The 22,084-nt window shown below is 40.9% G+C and overlaps 2 protein-coding genes across 13 annotated transcripts in view; one reads left to right on the forward strand and one right to left on the reverse strand.

The window, feature by feature from the left end:
• The window catches only part of LOC109952324 (discs, large homolog 3 (Drosophila)), a 56,292-nt gene extending 47,614 nt beyond the window's left edge, over positions 1-8,678 (forward strand). For 4 of the 11 annotated variants that reach the window (XM_020587386.1, XM_020587692.1, XM_020587462.1 and 1 more), the window contains 9 exons: positions 2,773-2,949; positions 3,077-3,152; positions 3,706-3,802; positions 5,231-5,272; positions 5,483-5,533; positions 6,163-6,527; positions 6,751-6,860; positions 6,953-7,044; positions 7,705-8,678. In XM_020587386.1, coding sequence (XP_020443042.1) covers positions 2,773-2,949; positions 3,077-3,152; positions 3,706-3,802; positions 5,231-5,272; positions 5,483-5,533; positions 6,163-6,527; positions 6,751-6,860; positions 6,953-7,044; positions 7,705-7,811 — 1,117 coding nt within the window. In that variant the 3' untranslated portion in view covers positions 7,812-8,678. Of the gene's footprint in view, positions 1-2,772; positions 2,950-3,076; positions 3,153-3,705; positions 3,803-4,446; positions 4,493-5,230; positions 5,273-5,482; positions 5,534-6,162; positions 6,528-6,750; positions 6,861-6,952; positions 7,045-7,704 lie in introns of all 11 variants that reach the window. The other 7 variants (XM_020587611.1, XM_020588088.1, XM_020588166.1 and 4 more) reach the window with 3 other exon arrangements.
• A 192-nt stretch (positions 8,679-8,870) lies between these two features.
• tex11 (testis expressed 11) lies at positions 8,871-20,148 on the reverse strand. 2 transcript variants are annotated; one of them, XM_020588278.1, is made up of 28 exons: positions 20,012-20,145; positions 19,271-19,383; positions 18,808-18,892; positions 18,580-18,659; positions 18,416-18,496; positions 18,188-18,307; positions 17,878-17,958; positions 17,694-17,779; positions 17,499-17,604; positions 17,317-17,398; positions 16,843-16,921; positions 16,542-16,693; positions 16,327-16,412; positions 15,963-16,100; positions 15,669-15,771; positions 15,435-15,559; positions 14,714-14,799; positions 14,140-14,193; positions 13,996-14,036; positions 13,823-13,900; positions 13,644-13,714; positions 13,164-13,277; positions 12,876-12,948; positions 12,588-12,737; positions 12,380-12,488; positions 12,146-12,266; positions 11,371-11,538; positions 8,871-11,272 (listed from the first exon to the last, which is right to left on the reverse strand). In XM_020588278.1, exons 1-28 carry the CDS (start codon positions 20,037-20,039, stop codon positions 11,201-11,203), a joined length of 2,682 nt encoding a protein of 893 aa, XP_020443934.1. In that variant the 5' UTR covers positions 20,040-20,145; the 3' UTR covers positions 8,871-11,200. The 2 variants fall into 2 exon arrangements, with proteins under 2 accessions (XP_020443934.1, XP_020444009.1); XM_020588353.1 differs by lacking the exon at positions 18,808-18,892 and having other exon boundaries at positions 20,032-20,148.
• Between the last annotated feature and the right edge of the window lie 1,936 nt (positions 20,149-22,084).

Here is a 22,084-nt window from a genome sequence, read left to right on the forward strand (position 1 = left end):
GACAGTAGTTTAACAGCAGCAGTGCTGCAGGCGGAAGAAACGTTTAACAAAAGAAAAAGAATTACCGACGAGAACACATTCTTTGTACCGTATAAAGCTAATACTGTTACATTTGGTAGGAACAATATGAAAAGTAAACAGAACTTACGGTGCCGTCTTGCTTCCGCTGTTGTCCTGAGAAACTGCCCCGGGATGTTTCCTTTTCAAATGCTCGTGCATGGTGCTGTTGTGAAACGCCATTTCTGCTTGGCAGAGCACCATGTTGTTTGGTATCTGTTTAAAATACTGCCAAACCTTTGATGACCGCAGTCGCGGTATTTTCGCGTTCCCCGGACACGCCATGCTGCTAGTGCTATGTGTATCTATGCTCGCGTTACTGCCTACTTCCTACTTATCTTCTTCTGCGTCCTTTTAAAGGGCGGTTGGCATCCAGCTTTTGGCGCATTACCGCCACCATCTGCTCTGGAGTGTGAAACTGAAACTTGTCTTACAATTTTTTTTTTTTTTGTTTCCTACATATGACAAGTCGACAATTAATATGCAAATCGACTAATTATCATAATCGATTAAGTCGAATAATCGCTATAGCCCTAATGTCAGGTAAATCTGGAAAACACACTGACACAATCATGCTTGCACTTATTTTATCAAGTTCTAAGACCTGTATTAAAATAATCACCCTTGTCTGCCTAGCAGGGAGAATCAAACCTGAAAGCGCATGTTATCAATTGCAGCTACACTGTCTGGGTACAGCAGCAGGACTTATATGGCATAGGTTATATGATAAAGCATGTCACTCAGTGCCAAGCAGTTTTTAGGATAGTATTTCTAACTTTGGACAGTGGATTGATACAGCTCACCATCTCCAAGCTGATGGGCAGGCATTCCTTGTTTTGATGCCACATATGACATTGACTCCACTTTTTATTTTAGTTTTGTATATATCTGGAAAACTGCATCTAGACTGTGTCTATGTATGTTTGTATATTTGTAAGTACTTTTTCTAATGCACATTCCTTTTTCTTGTTTGCACATTCTTTTCTTTTTTGTTTTCTCTTGTCTACTCATTGCTTAATGGAAGAACATTGTACAGACACACTGAGAGCCACTGTAACAGAGTCAAAAGTGTCCGACACACCTGGCCAGTAAAGCTGATTCTGATTTGTCTAATGTAGACTGACAGTAGAGCTTGTCAGAGTGACCTGTGTTATGGCACTTTGGGCTGGCTGCCAAACCGGATGGAGGCTCATTTAGGAATGGAAACAGGTGGCACCCTTCTGCTCACAGAAATGTAGCAAATCACAAAGAACTCGCAGAGGTCAGGGTAACTCCATAGTCCACGTGCTTCTTCATATTTCTGCTGAAGCACTAAAACCCTTCACTCAAGCTAAGCCTAACAGCCACATTACTAGATTGATTTGGCCTAAGCTCAACAGCAATGGGCTTTATTTGAATATATCAGAAGTACAGAGGTGTTTTCTCAGTGGACCCACGCTATAGTCAGGGGAGTGTTAACCAGTCTGACTCATGGCTCTCTTATAGACCAGCTCCTATGAGGTATGGAGAGCCTAGCAAGCCTCCTGTGTGGGTGACTAAGCCCACAGTTATGCTGGAAAAGCTGTCTATTTAGCCGACTGAAGCAGGAGCTGCCATGTCCTCCCAGCCTCAGGAATGTGGAGGTGTTAAAGCCTGAAAGGTGTACTTGAACAAAAAACAGCATCACATGTGTTAACACTCTGTCTGAAACACTCAAAGTATGTCAAGCTGAGGTAACATAGTAAGGGTTGGGCTGACTGCATGGTGGCAGTTTCAGCAGTACTGTTTACCTATTTCCAGCTGTAGTTTCAACGGGTAGAAATACAGGGTTTTTCCTGCCATAGAAAGGCTTAGGTGCAGCGCCTGTGTGTTTTTGCGGAGAGCCTAAGCCGAATGAATGTAAAAGGCAATAAATCACAATATTAAAACAACTGAGCTGTTTGCACTGACAACTAAAAGAGAGGTGATTTGATCTGAACATGAAAAGTAAGATGGCAACAGGATTGACCTGTCAATCAACAATCAGTGCTTGGATGAACATTTGTGTGATTGGCAGCATCTCCAAGCTATTCAAACAGCTGACTGGGTATTTCTCTGTACCCTCAACTCAGGACAGTAGTTACAGCTATCTATAAGGTTAGCCTCCATAAAGAATACATGAAGTAGGGGGGTAATTCTTGTGAATGGTAACAGAGATGGCAGAATGTGTGTAGCTTGTTTTGTAACAGTAAAGAAATAGCTAACACGTACTGAATTAGCTAAGTTACATTAGCCAAGCAAGCTAAAAGAAACACCAAAACCATCTAACATCCCGGGGAAAACCCTGGAATATGTCAGTTATCTCTTTAAACAGTGGAGAAAGTTGCACATTGGATGTGTTATGTGGCCTCTAGATACAGTATATAGGCTTATAGGTCAAGCACAATTTAAGCCTGTGAAGCAGGTATTAATACCTTTAGCGAAGGTTGTCTAACAAGATTGTGACAAACAGTGTATGGTTAATAGGGGTGTGGCGATACACTTGGCTTACAAGATGAGACAATACACGATATTGGGTTCACGAGACAATATTTAACACTTTTAAAAAAAAAAAAAGTTCAGTGGTGAAATAAATCACTGGAAAAAGTCTTATTTGACTGAAAGTCACAAAATGCAAAGCAGCAGTTTGAAATGTTTTAACTAATCATCAATCAAGATAAAAGGCAAAGAGTGTAACTAAAGCCTTTGTTTTTGCAGAGCTTTGTTTGACTATGATCGAACGAGGGACAGCTGCCTGCCCAGCCAAGGCCTGAGCTTCTCTTATGGGGATATCCTCCACGTCATAAATGCTTCTGATGACGAGTGGTGGCAGGCGAGGCTGGTCACACCACATGGAGAGAGTGAGCAGATTGGGGTCATTCCAAGCAAGAAAAGGTATGCGCACACTTCATTTGTACTCATGGCCTACAAAGCTAATGTGACTATCATTCATGCTCATCCTAGATGTTTTAGTGTGTGTGTGTGTGTTTATTCTTTTTTTTTTATCTTTATTTTTTTACAGAGTGGAGAAAAAAGAGCGGGCCAGGTTAAAAACAGTCAAGTTCCATGCCAGGACAGGCATGATTGAGTCTAACCGGGTAAGTGTGGAGAGCCAGCTGCTCCCTGCCCTGGTCTTCAGAGCAGCCACTGGGCTCCCAGGGAAATGGCCTACATCCCCCTGAGTGTGGGAAAGGGATTGGCACTTGCTCACTGAAGCGAGCACAAATAGAGCTCATATTACTGTATAGATTACACAGAAACTCTGTGGAGATGAGAGTTCTCTGTAACCTCAACTGAAACATGCACAAATTGTCTTTGCTTTTGTCAGAGGCTGATCTGTCAGATGTAATTTGCAAAAATGTTTATCCGCTGTAATGTGTCTGTGTCATCTGTTATGCAAGGAGATTGGATTTACTGAAAATGGTTTATGTTTCAGTTGGTAAACAGAAGCCTGTTTCCTTCACATTGATATGCCATTCATTTTCACCCATTACCTGCTTCTCATTTTCATTATTTGATGTATATTGTTTTACATTTCACTTTTTTTGGCATGAGTGTTGAGTACCTTCATTGAAACCCATTTTGTTTTTTTTTGTTTTGTTTTTTTTCCACCCTCCCCCTCCCCCTTCTCACCCACACATCAACAAGCAGCCAGTCAAAGTAAAGCGCAAAAAAAGCTTCAACCTCTCACGCAAGTTCCCGTTTTACAAGAGCAAGGAGAATATTGTGCAGGAGATGGAGTCTGAACGTGAGTACCAGCTGTGTGATCGCGGGGGGGGGGGGGGGGGGGTGTTTTTCATCCTTTTTCCCCTTCATGCTTCAGTCCTGTCTTTCATCTTTCATCTTTCTGCTCACATCCAGAGAAGGTTTGTGTGATGGCACCGCTCTAATCCTTTCCTCGCTGTCCCAGAGAGATGCCCCACACACTCAGTCGGCACCAGGCTGGAGATGTGGGGTTCTCTCTGGTGTGTGGGTGCGTCTGTCTGTGGGCTCCAGAGGAGTGTCAAGGTGTGTGTGCTGCCAGCTGCGTGTTTGCGTGCAAGTTCTTGGCTGCATTTATTCACAGTTCTTCTAGTACTGTGATGCTATTCCCTGTGTAAGTCCTGATCAATTTTCCAGTCAGTCACTGACCCACAACAAGAAGAATCTCATTAACCCAGCTTTAAAGTCCGATTTTAATGAGATTGGGCTTGTGTAATTGAAAGGCTGTGGCTTACTATGAACAAAGTGCAGCTCGGGCTTAATGAGTACAGCACAGTGCCATGTTATCAGTGGGCCTGGCAAGCACTACACAGCACTCCTCTCCCTCTCTGCCCCGACTCTCACTAACCTCTTCTTCTTCCTGTCTGCTCTCTTCTCTTGGTTTCTGCTCTCACCTGTCGGGACACCTAGGACTTCCCAGGGTTAAGCGATGACTTTTATGGATCAAAGAGTTTGAGTAAGTGCGTGGTTGTACTGTGTCAAGCAGCTACTACCCCCGAGCTCAGAGAGAAAATGCTTTGTCACTGCAGACCCAGCTGGGAATGTTAAACCACACATTTAGTGTGACACACACACCTACTCAGATTCACAGTACATATGTAATGTGCATTCCCACGGGAGGGTGAGTGAGCATTACACTTATTCTGAATGTCTCCTGGGATCTTAACAATAAATGTTTAGCAGAGTTTTGTCAGAGAAGGTCACACAGAGATGGAATGTATCTGTCACCAGAGCAAGATGTTGCTATGCCTGGTTGGAAACACTTTTCCTCCAGTTCCCCTGAGTCAGCCAGCTCCCGCCTCCCCCTCCTGTGGACAGCCTAGCACTTGTATGTTTCGTCTTTTTCTCTGATAGGAGATCTGTTGCTGCAGGCACAGATCAAGCAATAGGAAACGGTGGCCAGGGAATTGTGGGTCACTGAGGATAATGTCACAGGAAACACTTAATTTCCTATTGCTTGCAACTAAAACCACTTCCCTAATATTGCGAGAGCATGGCTGATGCACAAAACTTCTGCTTTCTTAATCCCCTTCTTTTTTATGGCCTAGTTGTCGAGAAACAGAGTGTTTTTTTTCCATAGGGCTGTTGAGGCAGGTGAAAATGATTTTCACCTAGAACGAGAATTTATTTGAATTTAACTGTGGCTTTACTGTTTGAGATTATCTGCAACTTGCTCTCTCTCATGCTGTTACAGAATGCCTGACATCCAACACAAGTGACAGTGAAAGCAGTTCGAGTGAGTCACCTTCATTTCTCATGGTCTTTGTGGCTTGTTTTACACTGCCCACATAGATGATTAACATGGTCCGTAAATATACTTGTGAAATTATACCTGTAACTTAACAATCCCCCTTGCTGTTGTTTTTTTTTATTTTATTTTATTTTATTAGCCATAAGAATTTCATGACATTTCTTTAAATGACAAGTTTGTCTTGTGTTGTTACAGAGGGACAGGAGGACACAATTCTTTCCTACGAGCCAGTCATTCGACAGGAAAGTGAGTGACTTGCTTTTCCGTCAGTGGACATGAATTCATTACTGCCTTATTCAACGACCTGTGTGCATCTGTGGAATCGCAAACTGTAGCTGCCACCCAAGATTTTTCTTGTGCAGAAGTTGATTTAGCTGCCTGATCTGTTGCACTACTGTTAATAAGAATCATCTACATCTTCCTCTAGACAGAAATATCACTGTTTTAACATTATCTTCTGCAGAGCAGGACATTGACTCTGTGTGAACAAAAACATTTTTTACTACTTGGTTAAAACCAAGTTCTTTTTGAAGGATAGACAACCCATATTGCCCTCCCTGCTGCTTTTTGCTTTTCTGAACACAGGCAGCCAGTATGCACCTCCTTCATGCAGGTCGTGAACCACTGCAGGCTGTGATTTGTCGGGTACAAACATGTCGTCTTGTCATATCCCAAGTTATGATGAGAATCAACACAGCGTCCATCTTATCTGATAAAAACGTGTAGTCTGGACATGGCATTAAACCAAATTTCTAAACATATTTAAAACTAAAATTTGTTCATTTAAAGAATAAAGTGCCAAATATCACTGAGTCAGATGATGGGTAGTATGTTTTAACATTTGTCCTCCTTTATCTTCTTTGTCTCCAATGCAGTTCACTACACAAGGCCTGTTATCATTTTGGGGCCAATGAAGGACAGAGTAAACGATGACCTCATCTCTGAGTTTCCCCACAAGTTTGGCTCCTGTGTACCCCGTGAGTTGACAGCACGCAACATCTCTGCACGGTACATCAAATTTTCCTGCTGTGACAAAAATAATAACAAAAATCCGTTCCATTCTGCAGATACGACTCGTCCAAGGCGAGAGAATGAAATGGATGGCCAGGACTACCACTTTGTGGCCTCAAGAGAGCAAATGGAGAAAGACATTCAAGATAATAAATTCATTGAGGCTGGCCAGTTCAACGAGAACCTCTATGGGACTAGCATCTTGTCTGTGAGAACTGTGGCTGAGAGGGTAGGTGCCAAGACATAGGATTGGCTGTAACCAGAGGCATGTTAGGTCGTTTGATAAATTAGAAAGAAGACGTAAATAATGTTCCACCTCGACTTTTCCCAAACGTCATATCAGTTTGCACCACTCATTTTTACAGGATCCACTATCAATCCTTCATGAATATGTGCCCTGCTTGTGTGACACAAATGTGTAGTATTTCTAACAAGGCGTACTGTACCTACAGGGGAAACACTGCATTCTGGATGTGTCAGGGAATGCCATCAAACGACTGCAGCAAGCACAACTTTATCCAATTGCCATCTTTATTAAACCAAAATCCATTGAAGCCCTAATGTAAGTTTGAGCTTTTATATACTGTACATTGTAATGAAGACAAGTGAATATGGGGCCTGTGACAGTAACATGAACTGTTTGTCTTTTTTCAGGGAAATGAACAAGAGGCAGACGTACGAGCAGGCCAATAAAGTCTTTGACAAGGCAGTTAAGCTGGAGCAAGACTTTGGAGAGTATTTCACAGGTTAGTCTCACTGCCCTTGTAGTTCCCTAATTAGTTAGGTAATGATTTAAAAAAAAAAAGCAATGAATTGATTATGAGAAATCTTGTGACAGATGAATCAGCCAGCCATTTTAACTCCATTTGTTTTTGTTTTTTTTTAACTTGTCAGATAATCATATGTACATGTATAGTGCAAATTCATAACAGCCGTCTCAGGGCAATTAGTTAGCTGCATCAAAATTGATTTTTTATTTTTAATTATTATTATGAAATTGGTGCCTTTTGATGCAGTTAAATTAGACAGTTACCGGACTTTGATAGAACACATTGCCACTTCTACAAGGACTCAGCTTGTTTCGTTTCGTTAATTACTCGACCAGGTGCAGGCTAATTAACTCGAGAGGTTTCACCTGAATACAGCAGTTGTACTGTGAGATTGTGACACTGATGAAGGCCAGATGGCCAAAAACCTTCTCTTCTTGCAGAATAAAGTGATTTCTTGATATTGTGTGTAATCCTAATTTATGTTTACCAGCAAATATTTGCCGTTTGTTTGATTTAAACTTAAATGATTCATCAGTTATCAAAATGATTTATCAATTTTCTCTCTACTTATGGATTAGCTGGCGTGCTCTTTCAGCTCCAGTTCTGACGTCTGATGTTTTGTGTTTGTGTTGCCAGCTATCGTACAGGGTGACTCACTAGAGGAGATCTACAACAAAATCAAGCTCATCATTGAGGAGCAGTCCGGACCCTACATCTGGATCCCCTCCTCAGAGAAGCTCTGAGCTCCCTGCTGTCCCCTCTGCGTCGGCGCAGAGCTCCTGTCCTGCCTCCCAGAGACCCCGCCCAAGCCCAAATAGCCACCCCCACACTCCTCCTCCTCACCTCCTTTTTGCAGATATGTTTCATATCAAGTTTTAGTGTCATCATTATGTTACTCTCTAAATGAAAAAGAAGTCTTATCGCCATTATTGTCTGTGCACACCCCTGCATGAGTTTCTCAACAAATTCATTCAAGACTGGAAATGCCATTCCAAAGGAATTTGTCAAATGTGAACAAAATTGAAAAGGGATAAATCCTTTTGTGAACTGGGACTGACTGAACATCAACATGTTTGACAGAAATCTGAAGAGAGGAATTGGGATTCAAAAAGACGTTGCAGGGGAACAGAGACAAATCAAGTGGGAACACTTTGTAAATGTTCATCAAATCACGTTTCAAAAGATGGGCAAGATGAGAAGTCGAAAAATTAAGGATTTTTTTTCCCTCTGAAAAGACTGGATAAAATCAAGCCCTGCTGATGGTACTGTTCAAGGAGTCATCTCTGTTGTTTATAATGACTGAGGAAATTAATGGAGGAGCCTACAAACTGGTGATGTATTTATCACAAACCAGCTTGCTGTTTGGTCGTCTGCCAGTTGTCTGAGCTGATAAGACATCTCGGGAGGCAGATCAAGAGGAAGAAATGTGTTGTGAATCTACATTTATATTATGAGATCACAAGATAAATGATAAAATCCTACTGAGATTATCCTACATATTAAAAACTACACATTTTACACTTCACTAGAATTGTCAATTTGGAGGGCTGTTAGAATTCATCTTTTTTTTTTTTTTTTTTTTTTTTTTTTTTTTTTTTTTTTTTGGGGTTTTTTGGTTTTTAGCTGCTCTGCGTAAAGGATGGGGGTAGAGAAGTGTAACTGGGCTCTCTGCAAAACACCAAACTGCCTTACATCAAATACAAATTCTGTTTTGTGACTACCTGTTGTCTGTGAAGGAGGCTGCACACAACCGATAAGGAAGAGAGAGGAAACCTTCTCATCTTTCCTTTCTCTTTGTGTCTCCTCCAATTGCCAGGAGGCCTGACTCGAGTGCAATATACTAAACAAAGTCTCACTTCTGTTGGCACCTTTTCTCCCCCATGTTTCAGCCTTAATTTGGCCATTTGATTACAATTTGGACAGCCAGAGCCTCCTAACTCATGTTGAGCAGCAGACCACCCTATTACACTCTCTGCCTTCCAAAAGGATTCTCTTCTGATTAAATGGTCACATGGTACTGTCCTATCTGCCACCGTGACAGTGGCATTAAAACAGGTAGAACAAGACAATAATTGTATTGGATGTCCTAACAATTAAAGAGTCAGTATAACCTGTTATGAATTGTCCCCCTACCAAAAACGACACTGAAGTTGGGTTTGATTAAACCTATATGCTTTGTGTATCTATAAACTTATGAACTGAGTCTGTTGTTGGCAGGTGCTGCACCACTGTGTTGAGCTCTTAGTGTGTCTGGGGTGAGCTAGACCAGCTCAGGAATTTTAACGTACAGATACCATTTCCCCTGCGACTGAAAGGCTATGTTCAGGCGATGACACGAAGGCTTCAAAGCACGAACAAGTACTCGCGGGCTCAGTTAAACAGTGTAATCAGGTTTTATTACGTGTCTTCTCTTTTTTCATGAGGCGGGGAGTTTGTTGAAGGCCATCAGTGTGATAACCTTTGAAGGTAGCTGTGTTTTGGCATCGCCAGGATGGAATCTATCTGTCCCACCCTCCCATGCAGATCGTGTGCATGTGAGAGGGCACACTTGAAGAAAGAACACTGTGGCCACTGATCCTGTGAACGTTTTCGCTTTCCTCCTTAGCTTTTTATTAAAGAGTACAAAGGATTTTTTTTTTCTCCTCCTCGGAGAGCCAGACCGAACAGGAAGTGGTAACCTAGACCTCTGGGTACCCTGCGCTCTCCCACCCACAGAGCACCTGTACCTGCAGGCATCTTCTGAACAGGTGTGCCCACCTGCCAGGCACCACTGCTAAACCAGCTGTCATTACCTGCGTCAAAACCAGAGTTCAGGGAATAACTGAAGGGATCAGAGCCATTTATAAACTGCTTGCAGACTGTTTCAAAGGGTGTGGTAGCTGTACAATGTAAATAAGCCCCCAGCAGATTCCCCCTCACCTGTGCTTCATGCATGTGTGAATCAGACTGGGACAAACATGTTTTATAGACCACAAATGTCAGGTAAGTAAAGTTTGAGCTACTCTTGAGATATAATTTTTCCATACAGATGTGCTGTATTGTTATTTCTCTTCAAATGCCTATCAGAACACTTAACTAGTCAGTTGGGAACACCGTTCTCTCAAGTAGGGCCTGTCTACATGTGATTTCTTGTGGAACGTGTCTGGGTGTATAGATTTAAAAAAAATATATATTGTAAAATAATTTAAAAGATATGCAGGCAGAAACCTACACAATATCAGAGAATTCAGGGGCATTGATCAATACATCATTAGAAGTTTAGAACTGGTCCTCTCTGGTGTTTAGTTGAATACAGCTGACTGTTAACAATGTGTGTGGAATTCATACCTCAGTCAGCCATGTCAAAGCCCAAAGAACTTGATTTCATTTTACACTTTACTTTATGAGGTTGTGGTATAATACAAGATGGAACCTGAATGCCTCTGTGTGTGTGTGTATAACTGAGGGTCTTTGTTCTGATGAGAGAAACGACATATATGCTTTTATTTTTCGGGTGGGAAGGGGTCAGGGTTCTTGTTTGTACTTTTGGGTGATGTTTTATGTTATAGCACATCTGTGCAGTAAGTGCTTGCAAACATGAACCCTTTGATTGTACAGTAGTTTCCTTCCTGTCACTGCAGGTGGTACAGCCTATCAGGACACTTGGCCACATGGTCTTCCTTGTCCTAGTCATGAGGGAACACAGTCCTGCAACTTTTCTTTGGGTTTTATTTTGGGACTTGACAAGAGTTTATTTGTTTGAAAATAAAATATGTGACTCAGTTATGATTTTTGATGTGCTTGTTATTCCACTTTAACCAAGTCAGTGGCTTTGAAAATATTAGAATTATTACAGCTACACTTTTTTTTTTTATAAGAGAAGAAAAGAACATTTTAACTTCGTGAAGACAGTAGAGCGGACGAAATCAAACCAGGAACAACTGTGGTAGTGTCTTAACCACTAGGTACTAGGATGACCCAGTTATACAGAGGGATAGAAACAATTTGTCAAACTGGAGTGTTCAATTAATATTTTACCACAGCATTAATAACATTTACCACAGACAAACTGATGGAATTGAATCATTGTAACTTCATTCTCTGAACAGGCTTTTCACACCAGGCAGAAAACAGCTGACCTGTCCCAGTTTGATTATTCTTCCATGATGTGGTTCTTCTTGGCTTTGTCCAACCTGTCCAAGATTTCGCTGTACAGACCAGACATCTGCAGGTACACAAACAACTAACTTAAAAATCTTGTTTCTCAAAAGTCTAACATGTTTAAACACCTGATTGTACATAGAACCTGTGCAATTCTGTTACCCGAGTCTCATAGCTCTCCTGCAGATATCGCAGGTGGCGGACGAAGCTCATGGCAAGGCCACACCACTTTTCGGCCTCAGGATACTGAGCCAAGCTGTACAGCAGTATCCCTGTGTTCCAAGCCCGAGTCAGCAACCACAGGGTCTCCATCTCTGGGAAGTCATCCGGCTACAGAGAGGAGCAGGAAGATGTTCAAAAGGCCATTTAACGGAGGCCACCTGGGTGACTCACTTGAGCCAAGTGAATAGAAGGAAATTGTGTTTTTTTAGTATGTAAAAGCCTGAGAGTAACTAACTTTCATCCAATCCTGTTCTACTGTTTGTTAACTTACTATGGATCATGAGACTGTAAACAAACCCTAATGTCAAACATTTCTAAAGTTTAATTCATTTTCCACAATACTTTAATCGTAAGCTTTCACTTTGATCCGAAGTATTCTACAGCTTTTGAGTAGTAACTCAATATGAAAGGGGGAATATGCACTGCCTCTGAAGTGATGTAATGTCTCAATAATTTGATGCCTCTTTCAGAGCTGCAGCTCAATGGCAATGTGATGATTTGTACAGCACATTAACATTCAAATTGACAGGAAGGGGTGGTGAATGGAAGCATCTGGTAATTGAAGCGCTGCTGAAAGCCCATTGATAAAGACACTTCTAGAACAGCAGGCAGGCATGGGGTGGAAGAGAGGGTTCTGATTATATAGCTAGAGCAGTTCGGTTGGAACAGGAGGTGGGAGCCAGAGGATGGCGGTGTCTGATTGGCGCTGACTCACTGCAGTTGCAATGATGGACAGGGCCTCCTCGTAGTACTCCCACACCTCCTCAAGCACATGGGCCTCCACCTCTGACACTCCGCTCGGGAGGGACAGCTTGATCAGGCTGTGGACACACTTACTAAGATGGGGACACAAAACAGTTGCATAATCAGAAATCCTTTCATCCTAAAAAGCCCCGGAGCATTAAAGAAATGTCAGGGGCATTTTCATGCAGAGGAGTGATGGGCTTGCCTGCAGCGGGCCAGGTCAGCCTGTGGTTGTTTCTTGTTCAGGGAGAGAGCAACCCTCAAGGCCTTCTTACACAGCAGAGGAAAGTGAGCTGGAGGCTCCATGGCTAAGGCTGCATAAAGAAAACAAAAACACCAGCATACTGCAGATACTGGAATATTTCTGCTTCTTTGGGCAAGGTTGTTTTTTTTGTTTTTTTCCAATTTTGTACCTGCAATGGTCTCCAGCACCTTGGTTTCAACATTTTCAAGCTCCAGGACAGACTCCAGTACTGTCTCAACTTTGGGGTCATTCAGCTTAGCACGAGCTTCAAATTCATACAGCAGCAGCAGTGTATCGGTGGGGTCCTTTGGGAAACTTCCTGCAAGTACATGTTGAGAATAATTTTCTTCAGCTCCATTTCTCTTCATGACAGACTTTTAAAAATTCAGTCATTCTATTATTATAACCTGTGCAGTCTGTTACTTAGTAATTTAGATTGTTTAGCTACTTGAAGTACCTGATGCTTTCAAGGTTTTCCAGACCTCCCAGCAGATCTGAATGTACTCCAGAGCCTGAGTGAGCTTCTCAGTCTGTGATCAAACACTAAACAAGCATTATGGATTTATCACCGCCATCTAGTGTTCAGTTCATCCTCAAAGGCACAGGGATTAAAATGAAACACCTACGCCAGCACCAGTAATGCGGTTAGTCACCTCTCATCACCACTGGACTTGGTAAATTTCCATCTGTGTGGATGGAGAGTGTGCTAAATGTAAGAGATGAGTATAGCGAGAGGGTGGCACACCTGAGCAGCGTAGGGGGACTTCCTGTAGAGCTCCAGAGAGGCAGCAGCAGCCATGAGCAGACATGTCTTTTGGCCCATGAGCAGTGTGCGATCAGGAGGACACATCTGGGAGAGCTAGAGGTTCATGCAGATGCATGACAAAGAAACTATGTATGGCAGTATACCAGGAAAGAATTCTCTCCTCATTCATCAACCACTTTTGATGATTCTCTGAAATTAAGTATTTACATTGCAGTTTCTCTGGAATATCTACACAGTATCCAACAGCAGAAACTTATATGTATAAGGGTGTTAGGCATGAATGCATATATTTAAATCAAGTTCTCTCTCTCTCTCTCTCGCTCAGTTGTTTGGTACAGGTAAGGTCAGAAAGTCAAAGAGCGGAGGTAAAACAATATCCCTGTTCAGATGCTATTGATCTACACCCACATGCTGCAGATACTGATTAATTCACCTGAGAAAACTAATGAGGACACTTGCCTGGTAAGAGAGCACAAAGAAATCTCTCATTCTTTCAGGGTTGCTCTCACACTGTAAAGCTAAGTTCCAAGCTGCAACAAGGACAAACACATACAGATGAAAAAAATAAAGGTGCTGTGACGTTTTAAGTGATAGCACATCACGTCAGATTGGAACAAGGAGAGAACAACTCTTAGTACCAATCTTTCTGAACCAATTAGCTTCTTCTGTGCGTTGCTCAACAGTCATGTGGGACTGGTGTGAAACCTTCTGCAGAGCTGCAGTGAGGCAAACAAAACATGTTTGAGTCATGATGCACAGCAGACACTGAAGTTGATACATCTTCTAAAAATGCAATTTAACCCATACTCACCCATTTTCAGATATGGCAGCAGGACATCCAGATTCACATTTCTACATGGAGTGAAGGTAGTAAATATATATATAGTTTTATTAAAAGCAGTATCAATAACACTATATAACTGCATATTAATTAGGTACTTTTCTTTCCCCTCACCTCATCTCATCACTCAATTTTTCTGTTGTAGTGAGCACAAGTCGAACCAAACACCTATAAAAAGATGAATGGAGAAACTGGTGTTGACCTTTCTTTCACCTACTAACTGTATTATAGAGAGACACATTTTCAAAGGAGAGGCAAGTAGGTCACTGGATCATAGAGGTGTATGGAAAACTAAGAGATGCTACAGTATCTCCGCATATAAGCCAGCTCTGCTAAATGTTGTAACTTTATATGAGAAACTCTGCCATCATGTTTTGTTAACAGTGTCAATATATAAACATGGACTGTTCTGAAAAAGATTAAATAATAATTTTATAAGTGCAATTCATGAGTCAGTATGTTCAAAGAGTTGTCAAAAACTAAACGTTGGTGTAAGCAAACTGATTATTCTTATCTTAGACTGTAGCCAGAAGTTATGTTTGGTCAAGACAAACTGTAATTTTAAAAAATGATAAGGAAAAATATCACAGAAAAAAAAGATGGACACCAGCAATTGTGTATGCAAAATTACACCTTCTATAACTGAAAAGGCACATTGATTTCTGTGAAGCACACTGATTTCCCAAACCTGAGAGCTGTCAGAACCTGAGCTTCATCTTTAGAGGTTTCACATAAACTCTCCAGTGCCCTCATTGCAGTCTCCTGCTGTTCATTCTGTCAAAAGGAAACAAACATAATACCTCCCCCCCACCTGTCATATTCATCACAACCATACAGTCTTACCAAAGGTAGGATCATATCCTAAACCTTACCCTCAAACCTTACTGGCATCTGGTTGCTACACAGTCTGTTTGCTTATGCTAGTTTGGGAACGAGTCTGTCCGCTAAGCTGTTTTTAAAAATTATTTTTATATCTTATAAATATTACGGTTAAGTGGAATTCTATACGACAATCATCAACATCAAAATTTGTCTATGCTTATCTATGTTTATCTGCAATAGGCCTGGGGAGGTGGTAGACAGTAAAGTTCTGTCTCTGATCCACAGTGAGGAGCTTTTCCTGGAGAGGTGTATCAAAACCAAATATACTGTATTTCTAATGCCAGCCCCTTCTATACAGATACCTCCACCAGCAACTACGAGTGTATGATCTCTAATCAACCCCCCACCGATACATACTGTCACTTGTGTTAAATTGAGCATTTGGCACAAACAGTGAAGTGCCCAATAACATCATAAAAGTTTAAGACTGGGGAATGTGATAAGAATTCCACCAGACCAAAAAGCTGTTTTCCCATTAATTCCACAAATTTTACAACTGGTGTTCAGAACCGAGTAATGCATCCTACCTCCAAAGCGATCTGAGCAGCCAGACTGAGGAGATTGGAAGCTGCATTCTCAGCTACCAGCAGTGTGTCTTCATCGGCTACAGGGCTCTTGGACAGAAGTCCCATTGCACTCACTGCCTCTGCAGCTGACACAAATACACAACCTCATCACCACAGCTGAAAATGTAGCTGTAGTGGAACTGCAGCAGTATTCTCTTACTGTATATGAATCACAAAGCTACGTTTTGTAGATACCTTTCTTCACATTGTTCTCCTGCACTGCAATCCTGTAAACACTGAACTGAGTGAAAATGTTGTCAGGATCACACCTCTCTGCTTCTTTAACTGCTTCCTTCGCCTGATAAAGATGAGTTTTTATATACATGTAAACATATATTACATGCATAAATTGTAAAACCTGGCAGGAGCACTTGTCACTGTGGCTTGTGACATAAACTACCTGATGCCTTTTGACACACATCACCTATTGCAGCCAATGGATAACAAATGTATTTCCCTGACTTGCTCTTGTGTGTCCTGCTGTCTTACCTTTTCCATTTGCTTTAGATGCAAGAAACAGGAAGCTCTGTTCCTTTGCAGTTTGGCTAAGTTGGGCTCCATTTGACCTGACTTATAGAAACTCAGGGAGTAATTATACCACTGCAGAGCCTCAGAATAGTTCCTGGCCTGGAAAGACACATAAAAGTTATACTATATCACTCTGGGACTAAGACCAGTTCTGAGGCCTGCACTTTCTTCAAAGGGAGTGGAGGAGCATTTCAGACATGCATATCTTTGTGTTTTAAGGAAATTGTAGCACCCAAAGGAAACACTAACAGAAAAACACAGAGAGAGGTGGGTCAACTGCAGTGAGTGATAACTATACATACCAGTAAAGCTTTGTTTGGCATACCTCAAAGTGTTTGGACGCTTTATCCCATAGGATGACATGAAGGTTTGTGAGGGCCTGTGGAGTCAGCTGTTTTCCTGTATAATGGCCTGTGTGGGAATAAACTATTTTAATGCTTATACAGAGGCCCAGGTACAGTGTATTATGAACTATAGAATTCATCGTGTCATCTCTATTAAAACAAGACTTATTCTAGGATGGAATGAAAAATTCTGTACCAGTGATAATATCCTCTATCTTCTGTTTGCCCAGCAGCTCCTTGCCTCTCTGCAACAGCAGCTCCACATGCAGGATAAGTGCAGTTCCCAGGTCAGGGGACAACTCAAAGCGCTGGCACACACGTTTCAAATACTCAAATGCCAGCACTTCTCTAAAAAAATCCAAACAGATATTATTCAGAGTTGGACAGTATGTGTTTGGGAATTCTTACACAAAAAATGTGTATATGTGCACATATTAATGTGCAGATGGGTGTGTGTGTGCAAAAAGTGAGTATCAATGAAGATGCTAAGGTTTTACCTGTCTTCAGACACGAGTAGTTTCACTGTGCTCAGACACACTTCAAGAGAAACCTCAGATTCCAGCATCTCATTAAGTCCTGAAAACATATATCTATGATCTGCTTTCAAATGTGCATTTTAACTTTGCTAAAATAAGCCATAGATTCTCATTAACACGTATGAAAACCCCAGTACAAATACAATCTTCTACTGCTGGAGACAAAGCAGCTCTACTGGAACATATGACTTGACTTGTAAAAGCCTAGGGTAGTTACACCACTGTAGAGACTTGGAATATTTCCAGAACATTAAACTCATCAGCAGCCGTTTTGGAGTTTTTATGAACCCACCTTTTTCCAGTAGCTTCAGAGAATCAATCTCACATTTTATTGTTGAATTTCCTTCTCCAACCTCTTAGACACTGTCGCCCCACTGCTGCCTATCTTAATCAAGTTCTGTATAAATAATTCAGTGAAGTCTGGAAATAACTAACCTGCTCTGATACGATCATCTGAGGCCCCACATCTCAAGAGTATTCTGATCTTTAAGTACAACCCAGAGACACTCATGCATTCCTGTCAAATTGCACAGTGCAATTAGGTATAGAGAATCCAAGCTTTTTTAATACATGCTTCAAAATACATACGTAAATTACAGTATGAAAATGATTTTTACCTTGTTGGCTAAGCTGACGGCATTAAGAGCCTTCTCCTGAAACCTCTGACAGTCATCAGGTCCGGGGGCGTATCTCACATTCATTTTCCCAATGTCATAGCTTTGACTGAAAAATAAAAAAAGTCCCTTTCCCAATGCATTGATTCTTAACACTTCTGCAGAAATTAATTACAGTAATTAAACAAATGGATTTACCTCAACCAAAAGGCACTGTCTTCAAATTGTCTCAGATTGTAAGTGTCTATTCCAAAATTGTAGCACATAAGGGAGAGGTATCCAGTCTGCATTGAGAAAATATTTTTACAGTTAACATCCTACACACTTTCACCAACAATATGTATTGAAAATGTGAAACAACAATTTGTAGACTTCAATGTACGTCTTTTGGTAGCCGCTGCAGCATGTCTCTACAGCGCTGCATATAGATCACTGCATCATGGTTATTTCCTTGACTTAAAGCCTGCAAAGAAGAGGAGACTTGAACTTTCTATTACATGTCAGAAAACAATAACATTCCCTATAATTTAGCACAGAATGAGATTTCCCCTTCTTATTGTTTCTCAGTTCACGTTAGCTGTCTCACACTTCACACTACAAGTCTGTCAGAACAGCACTTCCTCAGCTGCCAAATATCACAAGAACAAATATTCACATTGAAGGTGTTGAACACCACATGCGCCACAGCTCACCGACTCTGCCTGGCATGAAAGAATTCGAAGCAGATCCTTCTCCACATCCCCCTTGGATGAAGTGATGTCAGCTGCTCCATCAGCTCTGTTGGTTAGTTGGCTGTAGAGGGTTTCCAGGCTCTGGGGATATTGTATTTTCCGTAATTTGTAATGACACCATATTTTTGTTTGCTATAAACTTAAACAGATTTAAGCCCTCTCGGTTTGAGTGTTCATTTCTTTCTTCACCTTAACAGCAAGCCTCAAGATGATATCTGCCATCTGGGGATTTTTGCAGTCCAGCCAGGTTCTCCCTGTTTTACTGGCCATCTGTAAAGATCAGACAGTGACAAACAGATCTTGTCCCCTTGAAATGTTGAGCACTCACAAATAGTCCATACATTGTCACATACCAGGATCTGCTTGCGGCTGTTGCCCTCTGTTGGATTGTCAGGCTCACAGCAGTACATCAGGCTGCATGCAACATGACGCACTGCGAGGATGGTGAGAAAATGACATGACTCAACCGTGACTTCCCCACTTGCAACCTCTACACTGTGCCAGCATTTTACATGCCATGTCTCAGAATTTTTAAGTGTCAAGATCATCAGTAAAATTAAATACTGTAATTAGAAGTGTACCTTTGGCTTTCTGATTTTTACTTATAGCGGTGCCCACGTTCTTAGTAACTGCCCAGTTCCACAACTGGATAGCACACTCCTCAAGCTGTAATATCAGCAAGAAATGCAGCTTATAAATTCTGCCAATCTACTGGCCACATAAAGGGGACATACTGCAATGCTATATTAGAAAAAAAACTATCTGACTTAGTGCTAGATAAATTGATCTGATGTAAACCATTATGACTTTGTTAGAGTAGTTGGTGGGATTGTTGCACAAGCAATCCCAGTGAGTCACATTAGCTCACTCTCAAAGGAGTGAAGCACCCTGCCAAGTAGGAATAAGCTTGTTTGCATGCATATGAGAGTAACAGCGCTGCTAAATGTAAGAACTTTGACTATGTTCTAATTTTTAAATGTTGGTTGTTTTACAGTATGTTGCTTCACTTGACCAGGACTGTGGGCTATTGGCATACACTTGCACCTGTGGATCTGGTATTTTGGGGAAATCCTCTAGGCCAGAGACTTCAGAGAAGAGTTTCTCTATCACCTCATCATAATCTGTTGATTGTTTCTGCAGCAAGTTCTCTGTGAGGCCTGGAAATCAAGACATGTTGACAGGACACAAACAAGGCATGGCAAAACAGTGAGAAGTATCGGCAGAGACCGGGGCAGAACATGTAGGGGCGTAACGTGATGCGTTCACTTATGCCCAGTTCTTAAAAGATATTTGACACCCCCAAAAGAGGGTTCAAAAACGTACGTTAATTCTGGAAACCCAAAAGACTTTAGCTAGCCGGCTTGCTAAAATGAACACAAGAAAAGTTTCACTATGCTACTGCACTGTAGGAAGGGCAAATGTTGCCTGGGAAGTAAACAAGTTAGAAAACTTTCATCCGGTAGGGGACACAATCTTGGACATGGTGTAAGATTAACATTAATACTAACATACAAGAGAGGTAACTACACATTGGGACAAGTTAGCTTATCCGAATAAATAAGCTAACCTAGCTAGTTAGTTTTAGCTAAAAGCTAATCATTTATCATTGGAATTCAATGGTGGTTATGCTAACCTAGCTAACGTTAACGTTAGTGACTTTGCTAGCTAAGTTGGAAGTTGAGTAAGGTTAGCTAACTTTAATACCATTTCAATTTGTAGCCAAAACTGTAGAACAAGACTTAGTGTAACAAACAGTCGTTAGACTGAGTGAATAGGATTACTCACACTTCACAGTTGTAACAAACCTCTCCATGTTTTAGGTTTCTCCACTGGAAAAAAAAGACCGGACAGGTTTGATTGACAGCTGCCGCAAAGAACCGCGAAATTTATCCTGGAAGGGAGAAACTTAAAGGCAACAAAATTAAAGTTTGGATTTGGTTCATTTTCAAATACTTAATATGCCCTTGTGGCTTATTTTTACTGACTAACATTGTCCATAATTTGTGTTATTATAACACATAGTGCATTAAGTTACAGGTCTATGTCAATTTTTTAAGCTTTAATTTATAACTACTGTATCTTAAGATGACACTGATTTTCTTTTGCAAATTTCCCTTGTGTAGAAACAGGACTATTTAACATTTTGGCCTGGTGAATAAAACAGCAGAAAATAGCTTTACTGTAATTGTGGGTGCATTACATTTTGGTGTAATTTCAGTAGGCTACTTGCCGGAATGGTGGTTACAGCGGCACACCCACAATTATTAGTTGCACCTGTGCTTTACTCTGTTAACAAGTCAAATGAATCAAAAACCAGTGAACTGCAATATTTTACTCTTTAAGCTACTAAAATTTTCTTTCTAAAAAAATGAAGCTAATCTCCCTGTTAACATGGGCTATTTAATGCAACATCAAACAAACACAGATAGCATTTAAGTACATTTCCCTGTACTGCAGGTACAGTGTGTACTTACATGTGAGCCTCTGCTTTAGGAAACCAATACCCTATTTTTTAAGCAACCACAACAGGCCCATTTTACACATGTAACAAGATAGTTTTGTCAACATGACCGGTCCTGAGACCTTTCCACTTTTAAAACAGCCCAGTAATCAGAGCAGACATGCACATTTACTCTGTTAAAAGAGAGCTCTGTTGTTTCACAACAGAGCCTTCACTAGTGCCTTAAAACTGAGAGCCACTTCTGCTAATTGTGTACATTTTATCTTCAAATATCTACTTTTTCTTGGATTTAAATTATTAACTTCTTATTCATATTACCTTTTTTTCATATTGTCAGTGTTATGCTGAACTTTTGTTGATTGACCCAACAATTTGGATATACAGTAAAGCATAAAATATTTATAAGAAATTATATATAAAATCTTTTGCAGGCAACACAAATCTTGAACTGTGAACCGGCTGCTTGCTTGTCATATTTGATGCATGATTGGTTTCCCAAAATCTTTAGGCTTTTCAGCTAGTGCAGAAAAGCACTAGTCCATGACTCTCTAGCTTAGCAAAGACTATTTATAATATTGTTGTCATGCACAAAATGGTTTTGCTAATGTTGTGGGCTATAAATCAAATATTGCCCACCAATATTTATTCCCATAAATGATATTGCTTTCTTCCAAAGCTGCAGCATAAATGAGCTCTGGAGGCTGACACTGTTTCCGCTCAAGAGCAGTAAAAGGATCAAAAGGACCAACAGAGAGACCCCCTTCTACAAAATCTGCTGAAGAAAAACTTTATTGGTTCATTTCACCAAGGAGACTTTGGTGTTGGGGCAAAAGGAAGTGTGTAGAACCAGTTTGTCCCCTGTAGCACATTTTGGAAACCTGATTCTAAAATAAACACTTTAAATCCACCCCCTCTATTGGCAACTTCCAGCAATTGTTCATCAAGAGACTTATCGGCTGCCCTGTTGACTCACTGGGAATGTCTCCCTTACCAAAGACTTAAATGTGATTATACATTAAGAAAACTGTCGTCGTGGACAAGGCATCTCTTTTGTCTTTTCTTGTGAATTTATTGAGCTAGTTGTCCTCAAAAGCCTATAGTGTATTATCTTTACCAGTGTTTCGCTATTGAGAGTGGATAGCCTGTGTCATGTAGCCATTTTCTTGAGACTGGTTGCTGTTTGAGAACCTTGTCAATGTTGTGTTCATTCCACAATGTAAAAATTGAGAAGGCTGAATTTTCTATTGTTTCACAACCAGAGTGTAACACTGAGTCCAATATCATTTAAGCCTAGAAACAAAGTAAACAAAGACATAAGTCTATGTCTAACCATCCATCCATCCATTATCTATACCACTTATTCCTGAATAGGGTCACAGGGAGTCTATGTCTACTTT

This window comes from Monopterus albus, unplaced genomic scaffold (genome assembly GCF_001952655.1).
Source record: "Monopterus albus unplaced genomic scaffold, M_albus_1.0 scaffold2.1, whole genome shotgun sequence".
Lineage (NCBI taxonomy): Eukaryota > Metazoa > Chordata > Actinopteri > Synbranchiformes > Synbranchidae > Monopterus > Monopterus albus.

What these genes read in the sequence shown, in the direction of transcription:
- tex11 (XM_020588278.1), bottom strand. Translation starts at nt 20,039, where the DNA reads ATGGAGAGGTTTGTTACAACTGTGAAGT. An exon ending in ACAGCCGCAAGCAGATCCTG is followed by an intron (nt 18,497 to 18,579) that starts GTATGTGACAAT and finishes TGATCTTTACAG; the next exon opens with ATGGCCAGTAAAACAGGGAG. An exon ending in GCTGACCTGGCCCGCTGCAG is followed by an intron (nt 12,267 to 12,379) that starts GCAAGCCCATCA and finishes TCCCCATCTTAG; the next exon opens with TAAGTGTGTCCACAGCCTGA.